At 44.2% G+C, this 21,780-nt stretch overlaps 1 protein-coding gene across 1 annotated transcript in view; it reads left to right on the top strand.

Moving 5' to 3' along the window:
* LOC145342423 (adhesion G-protein coupled receptor G5-like) overlaps nucleotides 1–21,780 on the top strand; it is a 78,776-nt gene that overhangs the window by 21,666 nt on the left and 35,330 nt on the right. The window contains exons 3-7 of the mRNA XM_080187987.1: nucleotides 1,335–1,397; nucleotides 7,348–7,441; nucleotides 12,009–12,156; nucleotides 16,526–16,666; nucleotides 21,332–21,451. Of these exons, the coding sequence (XP_080044113.1) occupies nucleotides 1,335–1,397; nucleotides 7,348–7,441; nucleotides 12,009–12,156; nucleotides 16,526–16,666; nucleotides 21,332–21,451 (566 nt within the window). The remainder of the gene's footprint in view (nucleotides 1–1,334; nucleotides 1,398–7,347; nucleotides 7,442–12,008; nucleotides 12,157–16,525; nucleotides 16,667–21,331; nucleotides 21,452–21,780) is intronic.

Genomic DNA, 21,780 nt, shown 5'->3' with positions numbered 1-21,780 from the left:
GTGGCAGAACAAGTGGAGAAGGTGACGAAGAAGGCCTATGGTATGCTTGCCTTAATAGGGAGGGGTATAGAGTATGAAAGCTGGCGTCTAATGTTGCAGTTGTATAGAACGTTGGTTCGCCCGCATTTGGAGTACTGCATCCAGCTCTGGTCGCCTTATTACCGGAAGGATGTGGAGACCCTGGAGAGAGTGCAGAGGAGGTTTACCAGGATGTTGCCTGGCATGGAAGGTCTTAGCTATGATGAGAGATTGGGCAAATTGGGGCTGTTCTCCTTAGAAAGGCGGAGAATGAGGGGAGATCTAGTAGAGGTGTATAAGATTATGAAGGGTATAGATAATGTGAACAGTGGTAAGCTTTTTCCTAGGTTGGATACAATAATTAGGAGGGGCCATGGGCTTTGGGTGAGGGGGGGGGGGGGGTGCGAGGTATAACTCGAATGTTAGAGGGAGGTTTTTCACTCAGAGGGTGGTGGGGGCCTGGAATGCACTGCCAAGTAGGGTGGTGGAGGCAGGCACGCTGGGGTTGTTTAAGGCTTACTTAGACAGGCACATGAGCAGACTAGAGATGGAGGGATACAGGAGACTGTTCTAAATAAAAGTCAAGAGCTTTGGGACGTCCCTGGGAATCAATTGATTCCTATGGACCTTCCAACATATTTCATGGCTCACTGCTTTATTTCTGTGCTTCTGGGGATTCCGTAAATGTCTAAGTTTTGCATGTTCATTGATGTCATATCTTTTACTTCACAGGTGATTGGGTCCACCTTGTTGCCCAACAAGGGGCATACACGCGGTGGGTCGTGCGAGGGCTGCTCTTGGATGTTGCTTCGAGAGTTGCCTAGTGCTTCACGTCGTTAGTGTGTGCTTAAACTGGACCATCTGACTGGCAACATGACAGCTCAGTGACTATCACTGTTTGCTGTGCAGATACATGGATTTGGGCCTGTGTCTGCGGGAGTTTGCACATTCTCCCCGTGATTGCGTGGTTTTTCTCCGGGTGCTCCGGTTTCCTCCCACATCTCAAAAACGTGCTCTTAGGCTGATTGGTGTAACAAATTGTCTCTAAATTAGTCTTCCTTCAATCTTCCCCAATAGGTGTAGACAAAGGTCATGGGTAGAGGAGGGCACTCATAGTGTTAAAATGGCGGCGTGGGCTTGTTGGGCCGAAGGGCCTGTTTCCCGTGCTGTGTTGTTCTTTGTTCTTTGTTCTTCAAACTAATGTTTTAAACTGTTGGCTGGCATCACTGTCATAAGAACTAAAAACAAGGGAGAGACTGAGCGATTTTATTTTAGTGACTTACAATATTTACAGCTGTTTCTTTTCATCTCTACAGAAAATGATATGACGAGGTGTTCTGGAGAAGATAATGGTTGGGGCCGTGGTGACAACGTTAATAGTGAGTATCCTAATTTTCAAACTTTATTGGGAATCTCGGCTCACTATTAGTTCCTTTACCTTTCCTACTGCAAAACATTAAAAATGTTATGACAATTATTACACATTAGAAGGTGAAAATGATCAACAATGCATTTAAAAACACCTTTCATAAGCTCAGGATCTCCAAAAGTGCGTGACAGAAAATGAAATATTTTTGATGTTTTGTCACTTTTAAATCCAGTTTTTGGAGAGGAAATATCCGTTTTTAGCAGTTAGTCGGATGATTGGCCTGTCTGTTTTAATTTAGATATGCTGAATGTGGGATAAATGTTGGCCAAGATTATTCTTCTGCTCATGCTCAATTAGAGTGAACAAATCTTTTATCTTAACCTCTGAGGGTGCTCAAGACCTCTCATTAGTTTCTCAAATGAAGGACAGCATCTGCATCCTTCCCTCAGCCTGCCATTGAAATCTCAGCCGAGTTTGATTGTTTTAGTCGTTGTTGTGAGGTTTGAACCCACAAGCTTCTGATTCAGAGGTAAGGATGCTATGATTGAACAAAGAGTGACATTTTGACCACCAGTGCCACTCCACCAATACCCTTATTGCTTCCAGTCAACCTGCCAGCTCAGATAGCTGCTGCCAATATTGAGGTGGTGAAGTCCAAAGCGAGGTCTTTTAGACCCAGAGCAACTCCAAGACATCTTCCAAAGCCACCTGCTATATCTCCCACTGTTCAGCAGCAGCCTTCTTTAAACATCCTGCAGCCATTAGGTTAGAACTGCATAGGCACCCTAGGACAAGCAAAGGAACCACAAGGCAGGCACGAAAGGAGTTTACAAGTGTAATTTGTTAGATTTGGTACAGAATATTGGAAATTTAGTTTGGAATATTTGTTCTGTGGTGGCTTTTGTTTCAGCATTGTGCCCAAGAGAACACAGTGATCAGTAACAGTGGGAGGGTAAGGAATGGATCTATTGGGGCATAGGGAACTGAGGATGAGCTGACCACCAGCAGCCCGGCCAGGAAGGGAACGTTTAGGTCCACAACTCTGGTGTTCTCTCCGCATCGACGTTGGTTCTTCCCCTCTTGCTTCTTATCTGTCTAATCATTTAAACTCTTTCCAAGCACTCTAGTTTAATGTGACAACCCAAGGACAGAGTCAACTCAGATTCCCTTAAGAACCTTCCCTTTATGTAACACTTTTGGTGCCAATTTCAAACTAACAACAGTTGCAACATTCAGCTCTTTTACTGAATGTTAACTCACATAAAAGTTCATTGTCACTTCTTGGCCACTGGCAATGCCTCACCCAATCCTGAGGCTGTGGGTCACCAAGCAAGTGGCAGAGTTCACCAAGTATCCTCTTGATGAAGTGGAAACATCTCACACATTGGGCGGAAGTGTTGAAATCTCGAGAAAACTGGAGGGGCCTAGTCCTCCCCAGGAGGCTGAGGCCGAGCGGTCTCTGCCCATGTGCAGTGACCCCACACTGTCAGCCTCCCAATTGCTGGCTCGCTCAATCACTGGCCAGCCCAGGACCCCCGGAATGCTGACTCTCCAACCCCTCCGTGTCCCGATTGTGACACCCTTGACCATTCTACCACCTCGTCCCATTACCCAAGATAAACTATATAGTTACACTCATGACTTTTGATTTGTCTGTGGCTTGGAGGAGGGGATGGCGATGGTGAGGACGTGCATTAATCACATCAGGATTCCTAGCCTTTACCTGTGTTGTAGCTACACCAGGTATAAGGCTGGTCCAGTTCAGTTTCTTGTCAATTGTGAACTCCCAGGATGTTGATAATGAGGGATTCAGTGATGGTCAAGAGTCATGATTAGATTCTATCTTGCTGGAGATTGTCATTTCCTGACACTTTTGTGGTGTGAATGTTACTCACCACTTGTCACAAATCTGGAAATTTTCCTGGTTTTGCTGCATTTGAATATGGACTGCTTCAGTATCTGAAGATTTCTGAATGGTGCTGAACATTGTACAATCATCAGCAAACACCCCCCTGCCATCATGATGGTAGGAAGGTCATTGACGAAGCAGTCGAAGATGATTAGGCCCAGGACGGAACTCTGAGGAACTCAGTGGTGAAGTCTTGCTCAGGCCACCATGTGAGGTAAAGTGCAATGGTCAAGATTTCACTGCCTGTTAGGGGCAGACACTGGACCCAACAACTTGAACCCGCAGCCACACAGTATTAATCGATAGAAATAGGACATTGGAGGCTCATGCTCACTCATGTCTTTTTCTGATTTGTGGAGCAGAGAGGATACCTTCAATAGGAGATGGATGCTGGACTTATAACAGCCTGCATCACCAAGTACAGGAGCAAAGAAGAGAGGAGAGGGATTGAGGCACCTGGACCATCAAAGGAAAGAGCTAGCCTCTCGTGAGTAAAAGGCAGCAGGTGCCTCTCGAGATGCAGAGGATGAGGCTCACGTGAACATCATGAGTAGGTGGCTCTCAAGACTGAGGATCTGCAGAAGGCTGATGTCTTTCCTGCAGACGAGCAAGAGGCAATGTCACTGACGCCCCTGCATGCCCAGCAATCTGCTGGCTCACATCTACCGCATTCTGCAGAATTTGACACCACAAGGACTGGGAGGACATCCATTGGCAGCAACTGTTAAAGTCCCTGCAACTTTAAATTCTACGCTATTAACTCCTTCCAGGGCTCCACTGGAAACTCTGTGGATTGTTCATGCTTCCATTCACAAATGTATCCAGGTGATAACAGATGCCCTTTGCGCCATGGCCCACAAATATATTAACTCTGATAGCAGCCAAGCCAGCCAGGACTCCAGGGCAACTGGGCATCGCTGTGATTTCCAGGTTCCCAAAAATGAAGGATGCTCCTGGAAAATATCTGGACTCGTATCGTGGATAGGTCTCATTTTCTGGACTTTAGAGAGACCACAGAGGATCAAGGGTTAGCTGCTTGGTTACAAAAGGTTACCATGAAAAGACATGACTGTTGACGCCCTTGCGCCAGCCACAAAATGCATCAGACAGAAGTACAATGTAGCTCATACCACCACCCTCACATTGGTGGAGTAGACCATAAGAATAGTAGACGTGTGATTGTGATGCCTCAGCAGATCTGGAGGATCACTGCACTACACTCCACAGAGGATCCATCATTCTTTACTGCACACTGAAAAGGGAGGAACAGTTGTCTGATGACGACTGCATGCCTCCTCCAATCAGGAGGATATCAAAACAGATGAGGTTGACAAAGCCACCGGTACAGGAAAAGTCACCATTGCACAGGCCACTCTAGGCAGGCCCTAGATGCCCTCAGAGCCTCAAGGTTTCACAAGGAGGATATTGAGTCAGAGTGATTCTTCTCTTGGATAAGTATCCTGCAACATGGGCCATAATGACATGAGCATCACAAGCCAACCACCAACTTCAATCAGAAAGTGGCCAATTAAATATCAGGCTTCAAACAATGAAGAGGCTTGGGAGCACTCATTGCTGATAAGGTTCTAACTGGTGGAGAGCAGCATCCAATGGCCAATTTGGGAGAGTAGAGGACATTGCAGCAGTCCTCCATGACATCCAGTAGGTAGCATAGGGGGGAATCAATAACCAATGATTTCTTGCCTTCTCAGGCCATGTCTTCAATGGATCAGATATATAAATTCGTACATAGAAGGCTTCAATCCCATTCAATCATTGGAAGTCCCCACACTCCCCACATAGGGAAGGAGAGTTACCCAAATATCAGACCTTGCATACATCCCAATGACCAACTGCCCACCATCTCACTTGTAGGCGCTGAAAATAATGAGAAAACCATCATATCTTGCATAGCACATTATCATGTCCTCATGGTGTCCCAGAGTGCCAATGAAATATTAGGCACAGTTCTTAAGAAGGCAAACACTGATGATGAGAAAGCAAAATCATGTAGAAAGTCTGTGCTTTGGTTAACAGTCTTCAGATGTAGGATCTGGCGTGTTTGTTAAGTGTGATATTGTCATAACTCTAGGCTCAATTTCTAACCTAAGGGAGCCACAACAAAAGTGAAATTTCTAAGAGTCAATGAAATACCAAATGTTCAAATGGACAAGATTCTGCATCTCATCTCATATTATTTGGCAGAATTGTTTGGATGACTTATTTAACTTTTATGAATGGTCCTTCTGAGGGTCTTGTTGGATAAAGTGAGGAGATTGGCTATAGATTTATAGATAATAATAGCAGAGGAGATGGCCATTCAGCCCACCCAATGTCTGCCAGCTGACTTTTCAGCCCTTGGCAGTAGCCCCTTGGATCATGGTACTTCTAATGGATAACCACCCATGTTTTAGAAGCATTCTGCCTCTACCTCACCCCACCACCTACCCTCATTCTCAGATTAAAATAATGTCTCCAAAAATCCCTTTTAATTCTTCAGCCTATCACTTTTAATCTATACCGCCTGGTGACTCCTCTGCTTTTAGAAATAGATCCTTCCATTCCCATTCTGTCAAAGCCCTGTCATTATCATAAGTACTTGAATTAAATCTTCCCACAACCTCCTCTATCTCAAAGCTAAAAAGCCCAGCCTATCCAACCTTGAAGTCTGGCAGAATTAGAAAATAAACAGCAAGAGAAAAAGAAATGGTGATATGAAGTTTATGAGTTCAGTGAAAAGCTTTGCAGGAAGGAAACAAAGATATTAGAAATCATATTTGCCTTTCCAGGGAGAGTCAGGGTCTTGAAAAAATGTACTGTTAAAAAAATGGGGCCAGACAGAAGAGGTGTGGTGAAAAAAGGAAGCACTTCAGGTTTAATGTGAACTGATGTATCAGCAATGAACTCTTTGATCTGCCCTGGGGCTATCAGTCAGAAAAACTTTGAGCAGCAAATGATAATCAGTTCCTTATAAGCAAACTTTGGCTAATTCCCTCTTTGATCTGCTCTGGAACTGTCAATCAAAGCAGTTACAAGAATTTTCAGGGCTGCTGAGCTCATTCAAGCTGTAAAGGGGGATTTCCCTAATGTAATCGAATGTTTCTGTCCAACAAAGCACCTCAAAGAGGTTTTAGAGCAGCTGGGGCTTGAGAGAGAAAGGAAAGTAATCTCCCTGGGGTGAAACTGAATGTTTCTGCCAACCAAAGCAGTTCTAAGAGTTTTCAGAGCAGCTGGGGCTTGAGAGAAAGCAAGGGAATTTCCCTAGTGAAAAAGACAGCTCCTGTCTATCAAAACACTTCAAAGAGGTCAGATAATACCTGCGGCTATTGAAATCAGCCAAAAGCAACCTCTACAATAGAAAAAAGTGCGGCTGTGATTTTGAAAGCTTCCATAAGTTCCAGAGGAATGGATTTTAATGGGACCAGGCCACTTCAAAGATTTTACAGAACTGGGACAATAATAAAGTTTTTTTACTAGAAAGATGCCTAAAATTATCCAAAGAGTGATTTCCACATTTTCCAGGGCAACAAGGAGGTCCAGTCATGAGAGTCCCATTCCCCGGGATAGCCCCAAGGTCAACATTATTCCCCAAGCCTAAGCGCACCTTCAATCTGTAGGTCCTTTGAGGGGCCCCCCTTTGCAACCTGGCAGTGGCACAGGAACTGATGGACACAGTTGGAGGCAATTTTTATCTCATTCCCCCCATCCCTCTTGGAGTCCATGAGGCCTGGTCCCAACTTTCAGGAGCAGGACTAATTGGCACCTATGGAACATCCCACTGAGGTGGGATGTGGTGGAAGTATTCCGGGAGACAAGTGAATCAGGCTTCCAGCCCACTAATTGAAGTAAAGTTCATATAAAACAGGACTGCACTGAATGAGAACCTACACTCTGGCCAGGCTCAGTGGGTCAGAAGTCACGGTCTGACGCCGGGCGAAAAGCCCGATTTGTCCCTCATGTCCAATTCAACGGGTCATTGGGAATCCCGGTTGGGACCAGCAGCCTGAAAAATTGACCCTGAAATCAATTTTCATTTGTCATTCCTTTTCAGAACAGTCACATGCAAGTTTTTGTGATGAAATAATCAAAGGTATACAGGAATGCAGTGGAAAGAAAACAGAAATCAAAAAGAAAAATTGGAAAAAGTAAGTTTATGTGGTCTGAGCCAATGCTTTCAGTATAATCAAGGAAAAGACATAAAAAAGAAAAGTTCTCCCATCCTGCTGTGCTGCTCAAGAAGTACGGCATGCCAGGAAATATCAGCTGGGGCCTGTAGCAGGATTTGCAACCAGCATCTGGCCGATTGCGAGTCTCCCAGGACATTTTATTTGACATAATCAGCCTCACACCGGAACTCAGCATGAGGCTGATTACAATTTGGAAATTCACATTTCCATATCCTTATCCAGCCAGGGACAGTAATCTCTGGGCTCGCTAATCTCTCTCCCCCACCACTGGGAGAGATTCCCACCAGCAGGCATTAAGGCTGGTCTTCGTCAAAGTGAACCAGGCACAATCAGCCCCCTGGTCAGGACAGAGGCCATTGAGGCCCCCCAGGAAGTCAGGGGCAGGATGCATGCCCCGTGGGCAGTGCAAGCCGGGCACTGCCAGCCTAGCAACCTCGCACTGCCCATTGAGCACACTGGTACTGCCCACCAGGCACCAGGCAATGCCATGGTGCAGGGTCGATTGGTGGTGGGGATGCCTCGATCGGTGGTGGTGGTGGGGGAGGGGCAGGGTGAGTGGGGGGGGGGGTGCGACCCGTTGCGCACTCTGCCTTAGGGATTGGTGGGGTGGGAGGCAGTGTACATAGTCGGAGGGAAATAAGAGCTGATCATGAGGAGGGGGCAACTGAGAAGGAATCAGGATGTCGGTGATTTGGAGGCTGGCTACAGGGGCAGCCAGTGTGCATGCGCCAATCTCCCCACTGACGTGCATGCACAATAGCCTATCAGTACTATGCTGTTGGCTTCCCCAGAGGGCTCAGTCCCTACTGCCCCCTTACCAGCATGAATCCCCCTGTGGCACTATGTGATGCACACAGTGCCGGAGATACATTCAACCAAGTATGCCCAAAAAAGCTGGAAGAAAAATCTTCTGTTTTCCCACCCATTGGGTACTTAGTTTTTTGGGGGGAGAATCACCCTTCTTAGTCTTTAATTGAAAACTAAATAGGAATTAGAAAAGAACAGACCCCTTATAAATTTTGTTCTAATGATCTGTTTTGTTTACAGTCGTTTATTTTAAAACTTCTCAGTTTTTTTTATTCATTTGTGGGACATTGGCTTTGCTGGTTGGCCATCATTTATTGCACATCCTTAGTTGCTCTTGGAGGATAGTTGGGAGTCAACCACATTGCTGTGGCTTTGGAGTCACATGTAGGCCAGAGCAGGTAAGGATTTCCTTCCCTAAAGACATTAGTAAACCAAATAGGTTCATGGTTATCAATAGATTCTTAATTCTAGATTTTTTTTTCATTGAATTCAAATTGCGCCAAATGCCATGGTGGGATTCGAAATCAGGTCCATAGAACATGAGCTGAGTTGCTGGATTAATAGTCTAGTGATAATACTACTTGGCTATCACTTCCCTAACAGAGCAGTACAATTCATTTCTGGCCTCTTTGGCAAACACACAATGCAATGAGGGCTAATCTCACTAGATATCCGGTGCCTGTAAGATATGGGCAGCACGGTGGCACAGTGGTTAGCTCTGCTGCCTCAGCTTCAGGGATCTGGGTTCGATTTTTGGCTTGGGTTACTGTCCGTGTGGTGTTTGTACATTCTCCCCATGTCTGCGTGGGTTTCCTCTGGGAGCTCTGGTTTCCTCCCACAGTCCAAAGGTGTGTGAGTTAGGTTGATTGGCCATGTTAAATTGACCCTGGGATGCGTCGGTCAGAGGGATTAGCCGGGGTAAATATGTGAGGTTATGGGGATAGGGCCTGGGTGGGATTGTTCTTGGTGCAGACACGATGGGCTGAATGGCCTCCTGCATTATAAGGAATCTATGATTCTATGAAAATTGAGCGCAAACCCAATTTCTCAGCCCTCTTGCAGTCTTATCGGCTCACCCTGCCTTTTGGTTGGCAGGGCGAGGTAGTAAGATTGCCCCCTTTTTTATAAATGCCCTTCCACCTTGTGCCTCTTTAATTAAATCACTAACAAGTAGACCTACAACATTTTCTTGTTACTTTATGACACCAATGTTTTCAAAATCAAGCATTGGAAACACTGGATGGAATATATTGCCCACCAGAGCAGACCAAAATGCAGGACGGTGCCAGGAGAATCAGCCGGAAGTGCCTGCATCAGATTCTGGACATTGGGAAAACTCACACCAGCTATTGGCGGGAGGAAGGGCCAGATTCAGGAATCCCACCTGCTGGCTATGGGATGTCAATTAGACTCATGGGTGATTCACTAAAGTCTTATTATCCCTGAGCCCAGCTGGCTCAGGAATTAAACCAGACTTGCATCATTCTGCATCCTGAATGATACTCAGCATACTCAGTGGCCTCATCGTGAGCTGTCTCATTGGCGGGCAGTCAATGCCTGATTGAACCATAGATCTATAGGTTAGTTACTGAAACCTATTAACACACAAGCCAGATAAAGGGAGAAATTAAGGGAAAAGCATTGGGTGGGATTTTCCAGCCTTGTTGCTGCTGGGATTGTTTGGTCTCCAGAAGTTAATGAACTTTTGGCTGGGGAGTCACATTCCCCATGGCATATTCTACCACAACAGGGTCAAAAAAAGCCAACCACAGAATAAAAAAAGTGAACGGCAATGAAGTCCTTTAAAGACTCAGATAACTAGTTGAACCTAAGACTCTGTTTACAAATAAGGGATTATTCATTTAAGATGGAGGTGAGGAGAAATGTTTTCTCTCAAAAGGCCATGAGTGTCTGGAACTCTCATCCTCCAAAAACAATGGAAACAAAAGGCGTCATTTTATCATTGCATTGTATCCTCTGCTACTCCGCCTGAGATCAATGAGCGGGAAGGTGGAAGGGGCCCGTGATCAGTCGGGCATGAGGCGAGTAGAGCGATCTGCGCCCAGCTCCACACCGGTTCTTCCTTTACCAATGCCCAAAAGTTGCCCCAATTGGGACTGTGCCCAAAAAGGTCACCACAACAATTTAAATGCATTTGCATGTAATTAAATTGACTTAATGGGCTGCACGCCCAACTTTACCGGCACTCCCCCCTTTACCACCATGTTTGCCCATCCAGAATCAGCATGAAACAGACATGCTCCATATAGGTCTGATTTGGGTGCTCCATCAGTGAGGGTTAGTGAGGAGGTAAGTGCTGAGTGTCCAACAGCTCTTTGCTACTTACAGGGGTCCTGTCATTGTGGCCATTTGGTTTCTCGAGTCAGACAGAGGGCTCTCCAAATGTGTGGGGCAGTGGAGGGGGCTGTTGTTCAGCAGCGTGCCTAATGTCTGATTTGTAGTATGGACCTGAGTCTCAGCATTGACCTCAGGTCTTGTGGATGCTGCTGGGTCCTAGTGCACACAGCACTCTGCCAGCTGAAGCATGTGCATAGAGACCTTGCAAAATGCACTGCTGTAGCCTCTCAACTTTTCAAAGAGCTATGATTCTAGGATGCATGTCGGTGTGGGAAGGGTGTCCACTGGGTCTCTGCCTGAGATCGGTGGGGGACGAGGGTCCGCTGCCACTCTGCCTGAGATCGGTAGGGGGAGAGAGTCCTCTGCCACTTTGCCTGAGATCGGTAGGGGAAGAGGGTCCTCTGCCAATCTGCCTGAGATCGGTGGGGGAAAGGGGTTTGCTGCCACTGTGCCTGAGATCAATGGGGAAAAGGGGTCTGCTGCTATTCTGACTGAAACCAGTGATTGGAAAGGGGGAAGGGGCCCGTGATCAGTCTAGGTGGCAGGGGCGTGAGGCTGATAAAGGGATCAAGCAATGTTGTGGGGGATGAGGCAATATTTGTGGGGGCCAGAAGGAGGCATTATCCAACCTGGGAGGAATGTGGCAGAGCAGCAGCATTCCATCATTTGTTTTGCACATGCACAGTTGGAGGCTCTGATCAGAGCTGCAGAGTTTTAGGGGCATTAGGCCCTGCTCACAGACTTGTGCAGCACAATTCAGATTCGCTGATATCTTTGCAGGCAGAGTGCATATGGGGGCATCTCAGAACTCGTCTAAACATTGGGTCTGAAACACTGCTAGTTTCAAAACCGCCCAGCACTTAGAAATAAAATAGGGCACAGAATCTTTGAATATTTTTAATGTAGAGCTAGATAGATTCTTGATTAACAAGGGGGTGAAATGTTATCAGGATAGGCAGTGTGATGTCCTAATTCTGTTAGGGTTTATGAGTTTTACATGGAAAGAAGAGACTTGGTTTGCAGACTAACACACGAGTTTTATTCTAAATGTTTTCTGCAATGCACAGAATACAAAACTGAAAGTAAAACAGCAGTCTGTGACAACACTCTATGACATCACCATTAAATCAGGTGATCAGCTCTGAAAGCAACCTGCAACCATTTTAAACTTCTCACAAACAGGAATGTGGGGTTGAAGTTACAGTAGATCAGCCATGATCCTATTGAATGGCAGAGCTAGCTCGAAGGACCAAGTGGCCTACTCCTGCTCCTAATTCATCTGTTGGTCATTAATTTATGAAATGTAATTTTACCATCTACATAACTCACTTTGTGTATTTTAACATGCTTAATCTTGCAGATTTCAAAGGAAATGCTTGAAAAGACTATTAAGATGTTCCATTTCAGGCGACAAGTTCAGACAAATAAACCGGAAAATGAAACTTTATAGCAGAAAAGGTTCTATCGCAGAATTTAAACCACTTAAACTAGTTGCCAATTCCACTTGGGTAAGTGTCTTTTACTCACACATTGCCCAGTGATGCTGCAATGGGTACAATCAACTCTCGGGGATGGGATTTTCTGCAGTAGAAGGAGGGGGTTCACCATCGACTGGTGATGGGACCTTCAGGTCCTACCATTGTCGACAAGGTTTCGTGCTGAATGCACTTCTCACTGCAGGGAAACCTATGGCGGCGGTGCATTAGCGGTGGGACCAGGACATCCCGCCAGCAAGGATGGCCAGAAGGGCTCACCCTGGATCTCTGACCTAATGAAGAAGATGGAAAAGAATGTCTGCCTTGTAAAAGCAAATTAAAATGGTTTCCAATGTATATAAATTTCAAAGTTTATATCTGATATTTTGATCTTTTTTTCAAGTTGCATTTAGCTTTTAATATACCTCTAAGAAAGTAAAAGGAAATTAATGAGATTTAGATAATTTGGTCCATTTATGTTTATCTCCGGTACTAGTTTCATCTAGCTTGGAAAGAAAATATACTCTTCATAATTTTGCCAGTTCTCAGTACATCTCAAGACAAATCTGCAGCCAATAATATAGCCTAACTCAGTAAACTGGTAGTACATTAGTAGAATGATGAGAATAAATGTCAGTGTACAAAAAAGGCAAGAAAAGCCTAACAGGTCCAACATACCTGCCAATCTAATAGATAGTGCAATCTCACAAAACAGCCATCCACTTCCAAGTTGTTTCTTCTTCTTAACCTTTTCGCTCTGTGACTTTAAGAAATGTATTTTAAGTATGTTCTCTGCAGCTGTTAGCAGGCATCAAACTGTCTGTCATTTTATTGCTACTACAGCCATATAAATGGGCTTTTTGTTTATTTTTAATTTGGGCCTAATGCAATGTCCTGGAGTTTTACAACCCTTTTGAATTGTTGTGGGAGCACTGATTGACAGGTCATGGTAGTCCCTTCACAGAGGAATTCAAGGATTCACTTTGTTTGGCTAGTTAGAAACTGTTAGACTCCAGGCTTCAAGAAGTGTATTTCCGTGTCTTTCCCTGGTATTGGAAATTTAGCTCTTGGCTGCTGGCCAGCTAGTAACTAGAGACAAAGACTGCCTCTGTCTCTTGAAGTCATTTGCTGTCTAAAAGCTAGGGGCCAGTAGTGGCTTTATCTCTACCTCGAAGTGTACTGGGAGCTCTAGATCAGGGAAGTCAGAGTTTCAATTCTCCATCTAAAGGACCAACCAAGTCACAGTAGGTATTGCAAAGCTGCAAGATCCAACATCACATGAGTGTACTTACATTCTATATTAAGCCTGGAATGGGACTATATGTTTGTAGGGATGCTTGTGTTGGAACAATATTCGTAGCTGTTAAGGTTTATACAATATCATGGGTTTGTTTTCTTGTTTACAATTGATAGAAGTTATTCCTAATTGTCTTATTAAATGCTATCTGCATCAACATGGAGGGGTCAGTACTGATTATTGGTGATCTGAACACCTAGAAAGTTGACCATTTCCACCATTGATATAGATCGGGGCATGTCCTCCATTACATTTCCTGAAGTCAATGACTGTCTCCTTCATTTATTTGATTTGATTGATTAATGTCACACCTATTAGTATACAGTGAAAAGTATTGTTACTGGTGCACAATACAGATAAAGCATATCATACATAGAGAAGCAAAGGAGAGGGTACAGAATGTAAAACATTCCGTAATGTTACAATCACAGCTAGGGTGTAGTGAAATTTCAACTTAATACGAGGTAAGAGCATTCAAATGTCTGATGGCAGCAGGAAAGAAACTGTTGGTACATGACCTCAAATTTCCAGACAGAAGAAGGTGGAAGAGATTATGTCTGGGGATCGTGGGGTCACTGATTACGTGGCTGCTTTTCCAAGGTAGTGGGAACTATAGACAGAGTCAGTGGATGGGAGGCTGGTTTGTGTGATGGACTGGGCTTCATTCATGACCCTTTGTAGTTTTTTGCATCTTGAACAGAGCAGGAGCCATATCAAGGTTGTATCAGAAAGAATGTATCATTCTTTCTGATACAGCCAGAAAGAATGCTTTCTATGGTGCCTCCGTAAAGGTTCGTGAGAATCATAGTGGACATCCCAAATTTCCTTAGCCTCCTGAGAAGATAAAGGCATTGGTGAACTTTCTTAACTAAAGCGTCTGCATGGAGGTTCCAGGATATGTTGTTGGTGATCTGGACACCTAGAAACGTGAAGCTCTCGACCATTTACATTTCACCCATGTAGAAAGGAGCATGTCACTTTGCTTCTTGAAGTCAATGACTTTCTCCTTTATTTTGCTGATACTGAGGGAGAGATTACTATCATTGCACCAGTTCACCAGATTCTCTACCTCTTTCCTGTACTCTGTCTCATTATTGTTTGAGATCCAACCCACTACGGTGGTGGCATCAGCAAAATTGAAAATTGAGTTGGAGGGGAATTTGGCCACACAGTCATAGGTGTATTAGGAGTATCATAAGGGGATGAGGACACAGCTTTGTGGGGTACCAGTGTTGAGGATGATTGTGGAGCTGCTGTTGCCTATCCTTACTGATTGTGGTCTGTGGGTTAGGAAGTCTTGGATCCAATTGCAGAGGAAGGAGCTGAGCCCCAGTCCATAAAGTTTAAAGATGTCTTTTGTAGGATGAATGGTGTTGAAAACTGAGCTGTAGTCAATAAACAGAAGTTTGATATAGATGTCTTTGTTATCCGCGTGTTGCAAGATTGCATATAGGGACGGGGAGATGGCGTCTGCTGTGGACCTGTTGCGGCAATAGGATCTAGTCTAGATAATCTGGCATTGAGGAAGAAATTATTGTCATAGCACCATTTCACCAGATTCTCTATCTCTTTCCTATATTCCGTCTCTTTATTGTTTAAGATCTGACCCACAATAGTGGTGTCATCAGAAAACTTTGAAAATGGAGTTGGGGTGGAATTTGGCCATGCAGTCATAAGTATACAAGGAGTATAGAAAGGGGCTGAGGACACAGTCTTGTAGCATTGAGGATAATTGTAGAGGACGTGTCCATTCAATTTCATTACTGCCTCCTCCTTTACTGCTACATTGGTAGGATACACGTTACTAGTGAGGGCAGATGCTCATTAGTATCTTAATATGGTCTCTAACTCCACAAGATTCTCTTCTCTATGGACCCATGTCCATCCCATTACCATTTTACTATTTTTATGTTGGCTGTTAATCCATTTTTGTTCTCTGTCTTTGACCTTCTTAATTATTTTCTTAGCTTTCTTCAGTACCTTTGAGATTCAACTTAGTACTCAATCATGCAATCACCCAATGTCTAATTTTTCTGTTTTATTTAAATTTCAATCATGAACACCTCCAACCTCATCCGTGGCTGCGATCCCCTGGTGCCCCTGCGGTGAATGGAGTTTTAGCTGAGCATCAAATTCTCCATTTTCTTGGCAACGGGGCAGGTACGGATGAGATTGGAGAATCCCACCTTATATTTTTATATACCCAATGACTTCTTGGTAAAGCTTTGATTCCTTTTTAACTCACTAAAATCTGTCCTCCTCCTGTAATATTTGTACATTCAACTGTTTCTTGTCCTGTTCTTGCTTGCTGTCCAGTAGCCAGTCCATAGTCCATTCTAATATTTACCCCAGTTCCACAAGCCCTAATTTAGTGTAATATCCTGCTGTCTGACACCATAAACATTCTTTGAAACTCCAAATACATTATATATACTGGTCTGCCCTTATTTATTCTGCTAGTTATAGGCTCAAAATCTCTCAACTTTTTTGTCAAACATGATCTCCCTTTCATAAATTCATATGAACTTTACCTGATCACATCTCTAAATACTCTTACCATGCCCTTTATAATAAATTCTAACATTTTCCCCAGCCATGCTGTGAGTCTAACTGCCCTTAGTACCCCTGCTTTCTTCACTAGTGTTGTTACATTTGATACCTTTCCATCCATAAGGATCATTATAGCATCCAAGGAATTCTGAAAGACCAAAAATCAAGGCAATCATGATCTCTGTAGCTACTTCCTTTGAAACCCTACAGTACAGGTTATCAAGTCCAAGTCCCATTACTTTATTCATCGATGTAAAAGAACTGTGAAAGGCAATATGTAAATACATTTCTTCATTCATTTTAACTACTTGGTTTATTTATAAATTCTTGAACTTCCTGATCAGAAAGCAATGAATTCAAACCCTTCTCTGTGTACTTTAGCGCAATCTACATTAACGTGTCAGTGCAGTAGTGAAGGACTGATGTGTTATCTGAGAAGTTACTTCTTGTTATACATTACTGATTTTGCATGAATGTATCAATCCAAATCCATTATATTAAAAGTTACAATTGAACAATCTAATCAGTTCAATGATTGTTCTTTGTCTTGCACAGATAGGTGAAAAAAACTCTGATCTACAGGATTTTGATTTTGAGGTGGACCTCCCAGCAGAATTGTTCAAGAAAGCTAAGGAGCAGCATAATGATCTATCAAGAATCACTTTGATAATACACAATGATACATCGTTATTTGAGGTAAAATATTTACATACCAGATGCATAGAGATACATAATTACAGAATAAAACAAACGCTTTTTGTCATCACAACAATGCAATTTTAAAAGGAGAAAATAGAAAGGAGCTTTTTCAAACAGAAGGGAGGGATCAATCAATCCACAGAGAAAGGAGTCAACAGGCTCATGATACTAGCCCACCATCTTGTTTCTCTGAAGTGTTTTTTGACTCTTCTTTTCGTATAGCTGTACAGACAAGATGCCAGCTACGATTTTACACCCACATTCACTGCGAGCACAATGCCAACGTTGGTGCAAAGTATCATAAGTGGCCAAAAATATGAATCTTGCCAGTTAGCTCTTCTATGCTTATCTCCCACACTTCCCTCCCACTTCACCACCAACCGCCCCCCCCCCACCCCCTGCCCCCGCCACACCCATCCCTACATCCTGCCAAAAGCATAACAGGATTCATGCCCAAGAAGGCCAAGAGCCTCATTTACATGTATTATAATATTATTAGTGGACAGTCCTACTGTAATCCCTTCTTTCAATTCTATCATTGTAAATATCAACCTCACCAGTGTGACATCAGGCAAGTTTGCAACAGGTTTTTAAAATCTTGAACCTGGCCATCTCACCTCCGAGAAAGAGTTCAAAAGAGAGCATGCAGATCGCCATTATCCTCCAGAGAGTCCATGGGGACTGGGGCACCAGAGAGCTAGGAGGAGGGAGGCAGCCAGCAAATGGGGTCGCACTTCAGACGGTGTGCTCATGGGTTCAGAGGGTTGACGTGCAGGCTGCAAATGGAGGCTGAGGACAGGAAGGAAATCTGTACATGTGAGATCTCTCTGGTTTCTGGACTCTCTTTTGTTCTTTTGAGAAGACTACTTTTCCCAGCTCCCTGGTCCTGTCCAGTAAATTCTCTTTACCATATACATGCATCTAAATCAAACTGAACTCATTAACCCTTTCAAATACAGAAATACAAAATTCAACAATACAAAATTCAACAGTACAAAATTCAACCCACTTAAAACAATACCTTATTTGAAATAACCGTAAATACAAATATAGATCAGTTGAAGCTACCTCTGTTTCCTATAATAATAGACATGGTGAAACTCCATATTCCATATGGCATGGTGGCACAATGGTTAGCACTGCTGCTTCACAGCGCCAGGGTCCCAGGTTCGATTCACAGCTTTGGTTGCAGTCTGTGTGGAGCTTGCACATTCTTCCTGTGTCTGTGTGGGTTACCTCTGGGTACTCTGATTTCCTCCCAGTCTGAAAGAATGCTGGTTAAGTGCATTGACTCAAATAAGTGCCGGAGTGTGGTAACTAGGGGAATTTCACAGTAATTTCATTGCAATGTTAATGTAAGCCTTTCTTGTGACTAATAAATAAACTCCACTTTACTGCTGAAGTATAAAGTATTTCTAATGATCATGGCTAACAATTTGCCTATAACCAAAGTCAAGACGAGTTCAGACACAGTTCTCCTTTGGCATATACCCATATGATATTCGCTGCTAATATGTTAGCTGGGGGCAATTCCAAGATAGTCAGCATTTCTTTGAGCTTCCTTGGGTAAATATTAGTGGATTAGTGTATGCTCCAAATTATTTTTGTTTTACACAGCCTGTTCATTTGAACGCCCAGTACCTTTGTGCATCCCCAATCTGTTCTGAGGTGCTCTATTCAATCCAGGATATTGCTGGATTGAATACCACACCTCATTTCTGCTTTGATACTTTAAAATTTAACATTGACACTGCAATGTATTATTAGTAATTTAGCATAATTCTCTGTAGCAATTAAAATTTTTATCACATTGTGGGTAGCCACCTGTTTGGTTGATTGATACCCTCTTCGGTGTCAGGAGCTGGAGGTGTGTTGCTCACAGAGAGAAGTGTGTCAGATAGGCTGGAGACGTCTTGCGCCCTCTGGCTGGAGAGCCCCAGGCTGTACTCTTGCTGATCCTGTTCTCTTTGTGTTCCTAGGACCTCTGTGCTCCTCCATGGGATGGAGTGAGATTCAGAAACCCCACTGTCCTCTGGCACTAACACATGTAATTTCCCTAGTCCAGCACCAAGGTTTCCACTGCAGTTGCTAACTTTGTAGTGTTGCCGTTGGTGTGCTGCAGTGATGGCACCATCCCCTCGGGCAGAAAGCAATGGGACTCCTCCAATCAGCCTTGAACTCTGAGGAGGGATTCTGTCATCCCTCCTGATACTCATGACTCTACCTTTGCAGCTCCAGCAGCTTAGGGTTACTGGGCCCAAGCATCATCGGCAAGGCGCTCAGCAGAGTCCTGGGCTCTGGCATCCCTCTGAGTGCCAGTCCCCAGGGACGTCCCTGTCTCTGCCGGTCATGGATCTTCAGCTGTGAGATGCTCCCTGGTGAATGACCCAAAAGCCTGTCTACTTAGTGAGTACCTGTGGTGGTGCTGAATGCAGGTGATAGATGTGACACACCTTCCACAGTAGGGTTAGAGAGGTCTCCCTCTGAGCTGCTGGAGTCCAGTGGGTGCTGGGGGCCCAAGAATGATCTAGCCTGTAAAAGCAGGGAGATGTTATCAGTGCATTACAGGGGATATGGAGGGAACATTGTTTACTCACTTGAGACTTGAGGAATGACAGCATATATGTTGAGGATTCCTATGTTTCTCTACTGCCCCCAATTCTCCAGCAGTGCGGGCACGCTCTTCCTCCTCCCTGGCAAGGTCAAGGCCTCGTTCCTGAAAACATGTGATGGTTTGAAGTTCGGACATGACTCCCGCTGGCTGTGCCCACCCACACTTGTTATGGTTGAGTTTGTCCTGTAATGACACAGAATTTAGGTAGGAGTGTTGACACTTAACATGGTGGTGAGGTGTGGCAGGCATGGGGCTTGGATGTGGCTGGAGTGTGAGAAGGATAACAGCTACTGTGGGAACATGGTGATTGTGGGAGGGAGGGGGGGATCTGTTGCCTGGTGTTGACAAAGGTCAAGTGGCTGAGTGAGAGAAATGTTGGGAGTGTGAGAGGCGGTTGAATGGGAGACTTGGCGGGGGGGGGGTTGTTCACCTATCCTGGATGAGCAAAGAAGACCATTCATCATCTTCCCAAACTGCTGCCCTATTCTCTTCTGGAATGCGCTTGCACTGACCAGGGCTGTCATAGCATCCCAAGTAGAGATGGTGACCCTCCTGGAATGCCATCACCTGGAATGGGGGGTATAGGGTGTCCCACCTCTCCTGCACTCTGTCCAGCATCCTGGTGAGGGCTCCCATCTGAGAAGTGCAATGCAGGCCGCTTAGCTACCATCCCCTGTAGTCATTGTGGAGCAAGTGCTGTGGATTTGGGCGGCACAGTAGCACAGTGGTTAGAGCTGCTACCTCATACCTCCATTCCAGCCTTGGACGACTGACTGTGTGAAGTTTGCATGTTGTCCCCGTGTGTGTGTGTATTTTCTCAGGATGCCCCAATTTCCTTCCACATTGCAAAGATGTGTGGGTTAGGAGATTTTCACAGTAACTTCATTGCAATATTAATGTAAGCCTACTTGTGACACTAATGTATAAACTTAAAACTTAAGATTAGGTGGATTATCCATGCTAAATTGCCCCTCAGTAGCTCAAGATGTGAAGGTTAGATGAATTAGCCAAAATGTGTGGGTTACAGGAATAGGGCAAGGAAGAAGATTTGGGTAAGACATTGAGTTAGACTTGATGGGTTGAATGGCCTCCTCTGCACTGTAGGGATTCTATGATTCAATGACTACTGGGGAGCTGCTTATATAGAGCTCCCTGGAACTTGTAGCAGTTAAGTCATTACAGGGCAGGCAAATCAGTGGGAGGGTGCTGCTGAAACAGTGTGAAACTCATGGAAATAAAACTGGATATCAATGAACCATAAGGTTCAGATTGAAAACACACTGGCTCCAGCAGCATGAAACATTGCTTCTTTGGGCTGGAACCAATACTCTGCCATTTCTTGGTGAGTTTTCGCAAGTAGTTTTGGAATGTTCCCATTGTAAACTCTTTGCCATTAAATCTGGCTTTCAGAGATTCAGGAATTCAGGCCACTGGCAAGGACATCATATGCACATCTGTTTTGACAGGGGGAGGGTGCATGGGTGAGTTACTTAAGTGCTCGCCATTTTAAATATTTTGCGTGAGGCTGCACAATAACTAAAGGGACCACCTTTTACCGAATCTCCATGGAGACTCTTTGCACTGCTAGCGATCTGGCTTGGAGCTATAACCCAGGCCTAGGCATTCTGATGGGATCTAGCTCTGTCATTCAGTAGATTAGTATAACTAGCTTCAGTTGATATAACAATCGTAAAAGATCTGTCCTGCTCCGAGAGCCATGGGGTGTGGATATTCTTATCTTTGGGAGTCTCTGCCTCTGGAGTTTGACCCCACTCCTACAATAATGGCCTTTATAAGTTCAGTTTGGGATAGGATGCAAAGACTCCAGCCTACCCTTCTCGAACATTGAGAAACTCCTTCACAAGATTGAAATCTTGTGTCTGGATACCAGCCTAATTTGTATCTATTCCATTTCACAGAGGAGTACACTAGAAGTTGCAATGATATTCGGTCCTCATTTACATATTCTTAAGGCGTTGCAATTGTCTGATATCATGTTCTTCCCTGTTCTGCATTACTGACACTCCTCATGGCTTATTTTTCTACAGGAAGAAAATAGTACTGATCTAATAAGTGGAAATGTATATGAAATTACAGTAGGAAACACAAGCATTCAGAATCTCACAGAGCCTGTGACACTTATAATTAGTCACAACGAAAAGATGAGGGTAAGAAAGTCATTCAACTCTTCAGATTGATTGAATTTTATTTTTTTACTACCCGAACAAACATCCTAATAACCCATTCTGTTTGATACGTAGCTATTGTTTTATTCAATTTTGAATGGCTCAGGATTAGTCACAGAATCATAGAGGTTTATAGCTTGGAAACAGGCCCTTCAGCCCAACTTGTCCATGCCGTCCTTTTTTTTTAAAAGACCCCTAAGCTAATGCCAATTGCCCACATTTGTCTCATATCCCTCTATGCCTATCGTACCTATGTAACTACCTAAATGCTTTTTAAAAGACAAAATTATACCCGCCTCTACTACTACCTC

Source organism: Carcharhinus amblyrhynchos, chromosome 4 (assembly GCF_965287045.1).
Source record: "Carcharhinus amblyrhynchos chromosome 4, sCarAmb.v2.hapA, whole genome shotgun sequence".
Classification (NCBI taxonomy): domain Eukaryota; kingdom Metazoa; phylum Chordata; class Chondrichthyes; order Carcharhiniformes; family Carcharhinidae; genus Carcharhinus; species Carcharhinus amblyrhynchos.
Note: the sequence above shows the minus strand (reverse complement) of the source record. Positions and strands in the feature narration are given on the sequence as shown.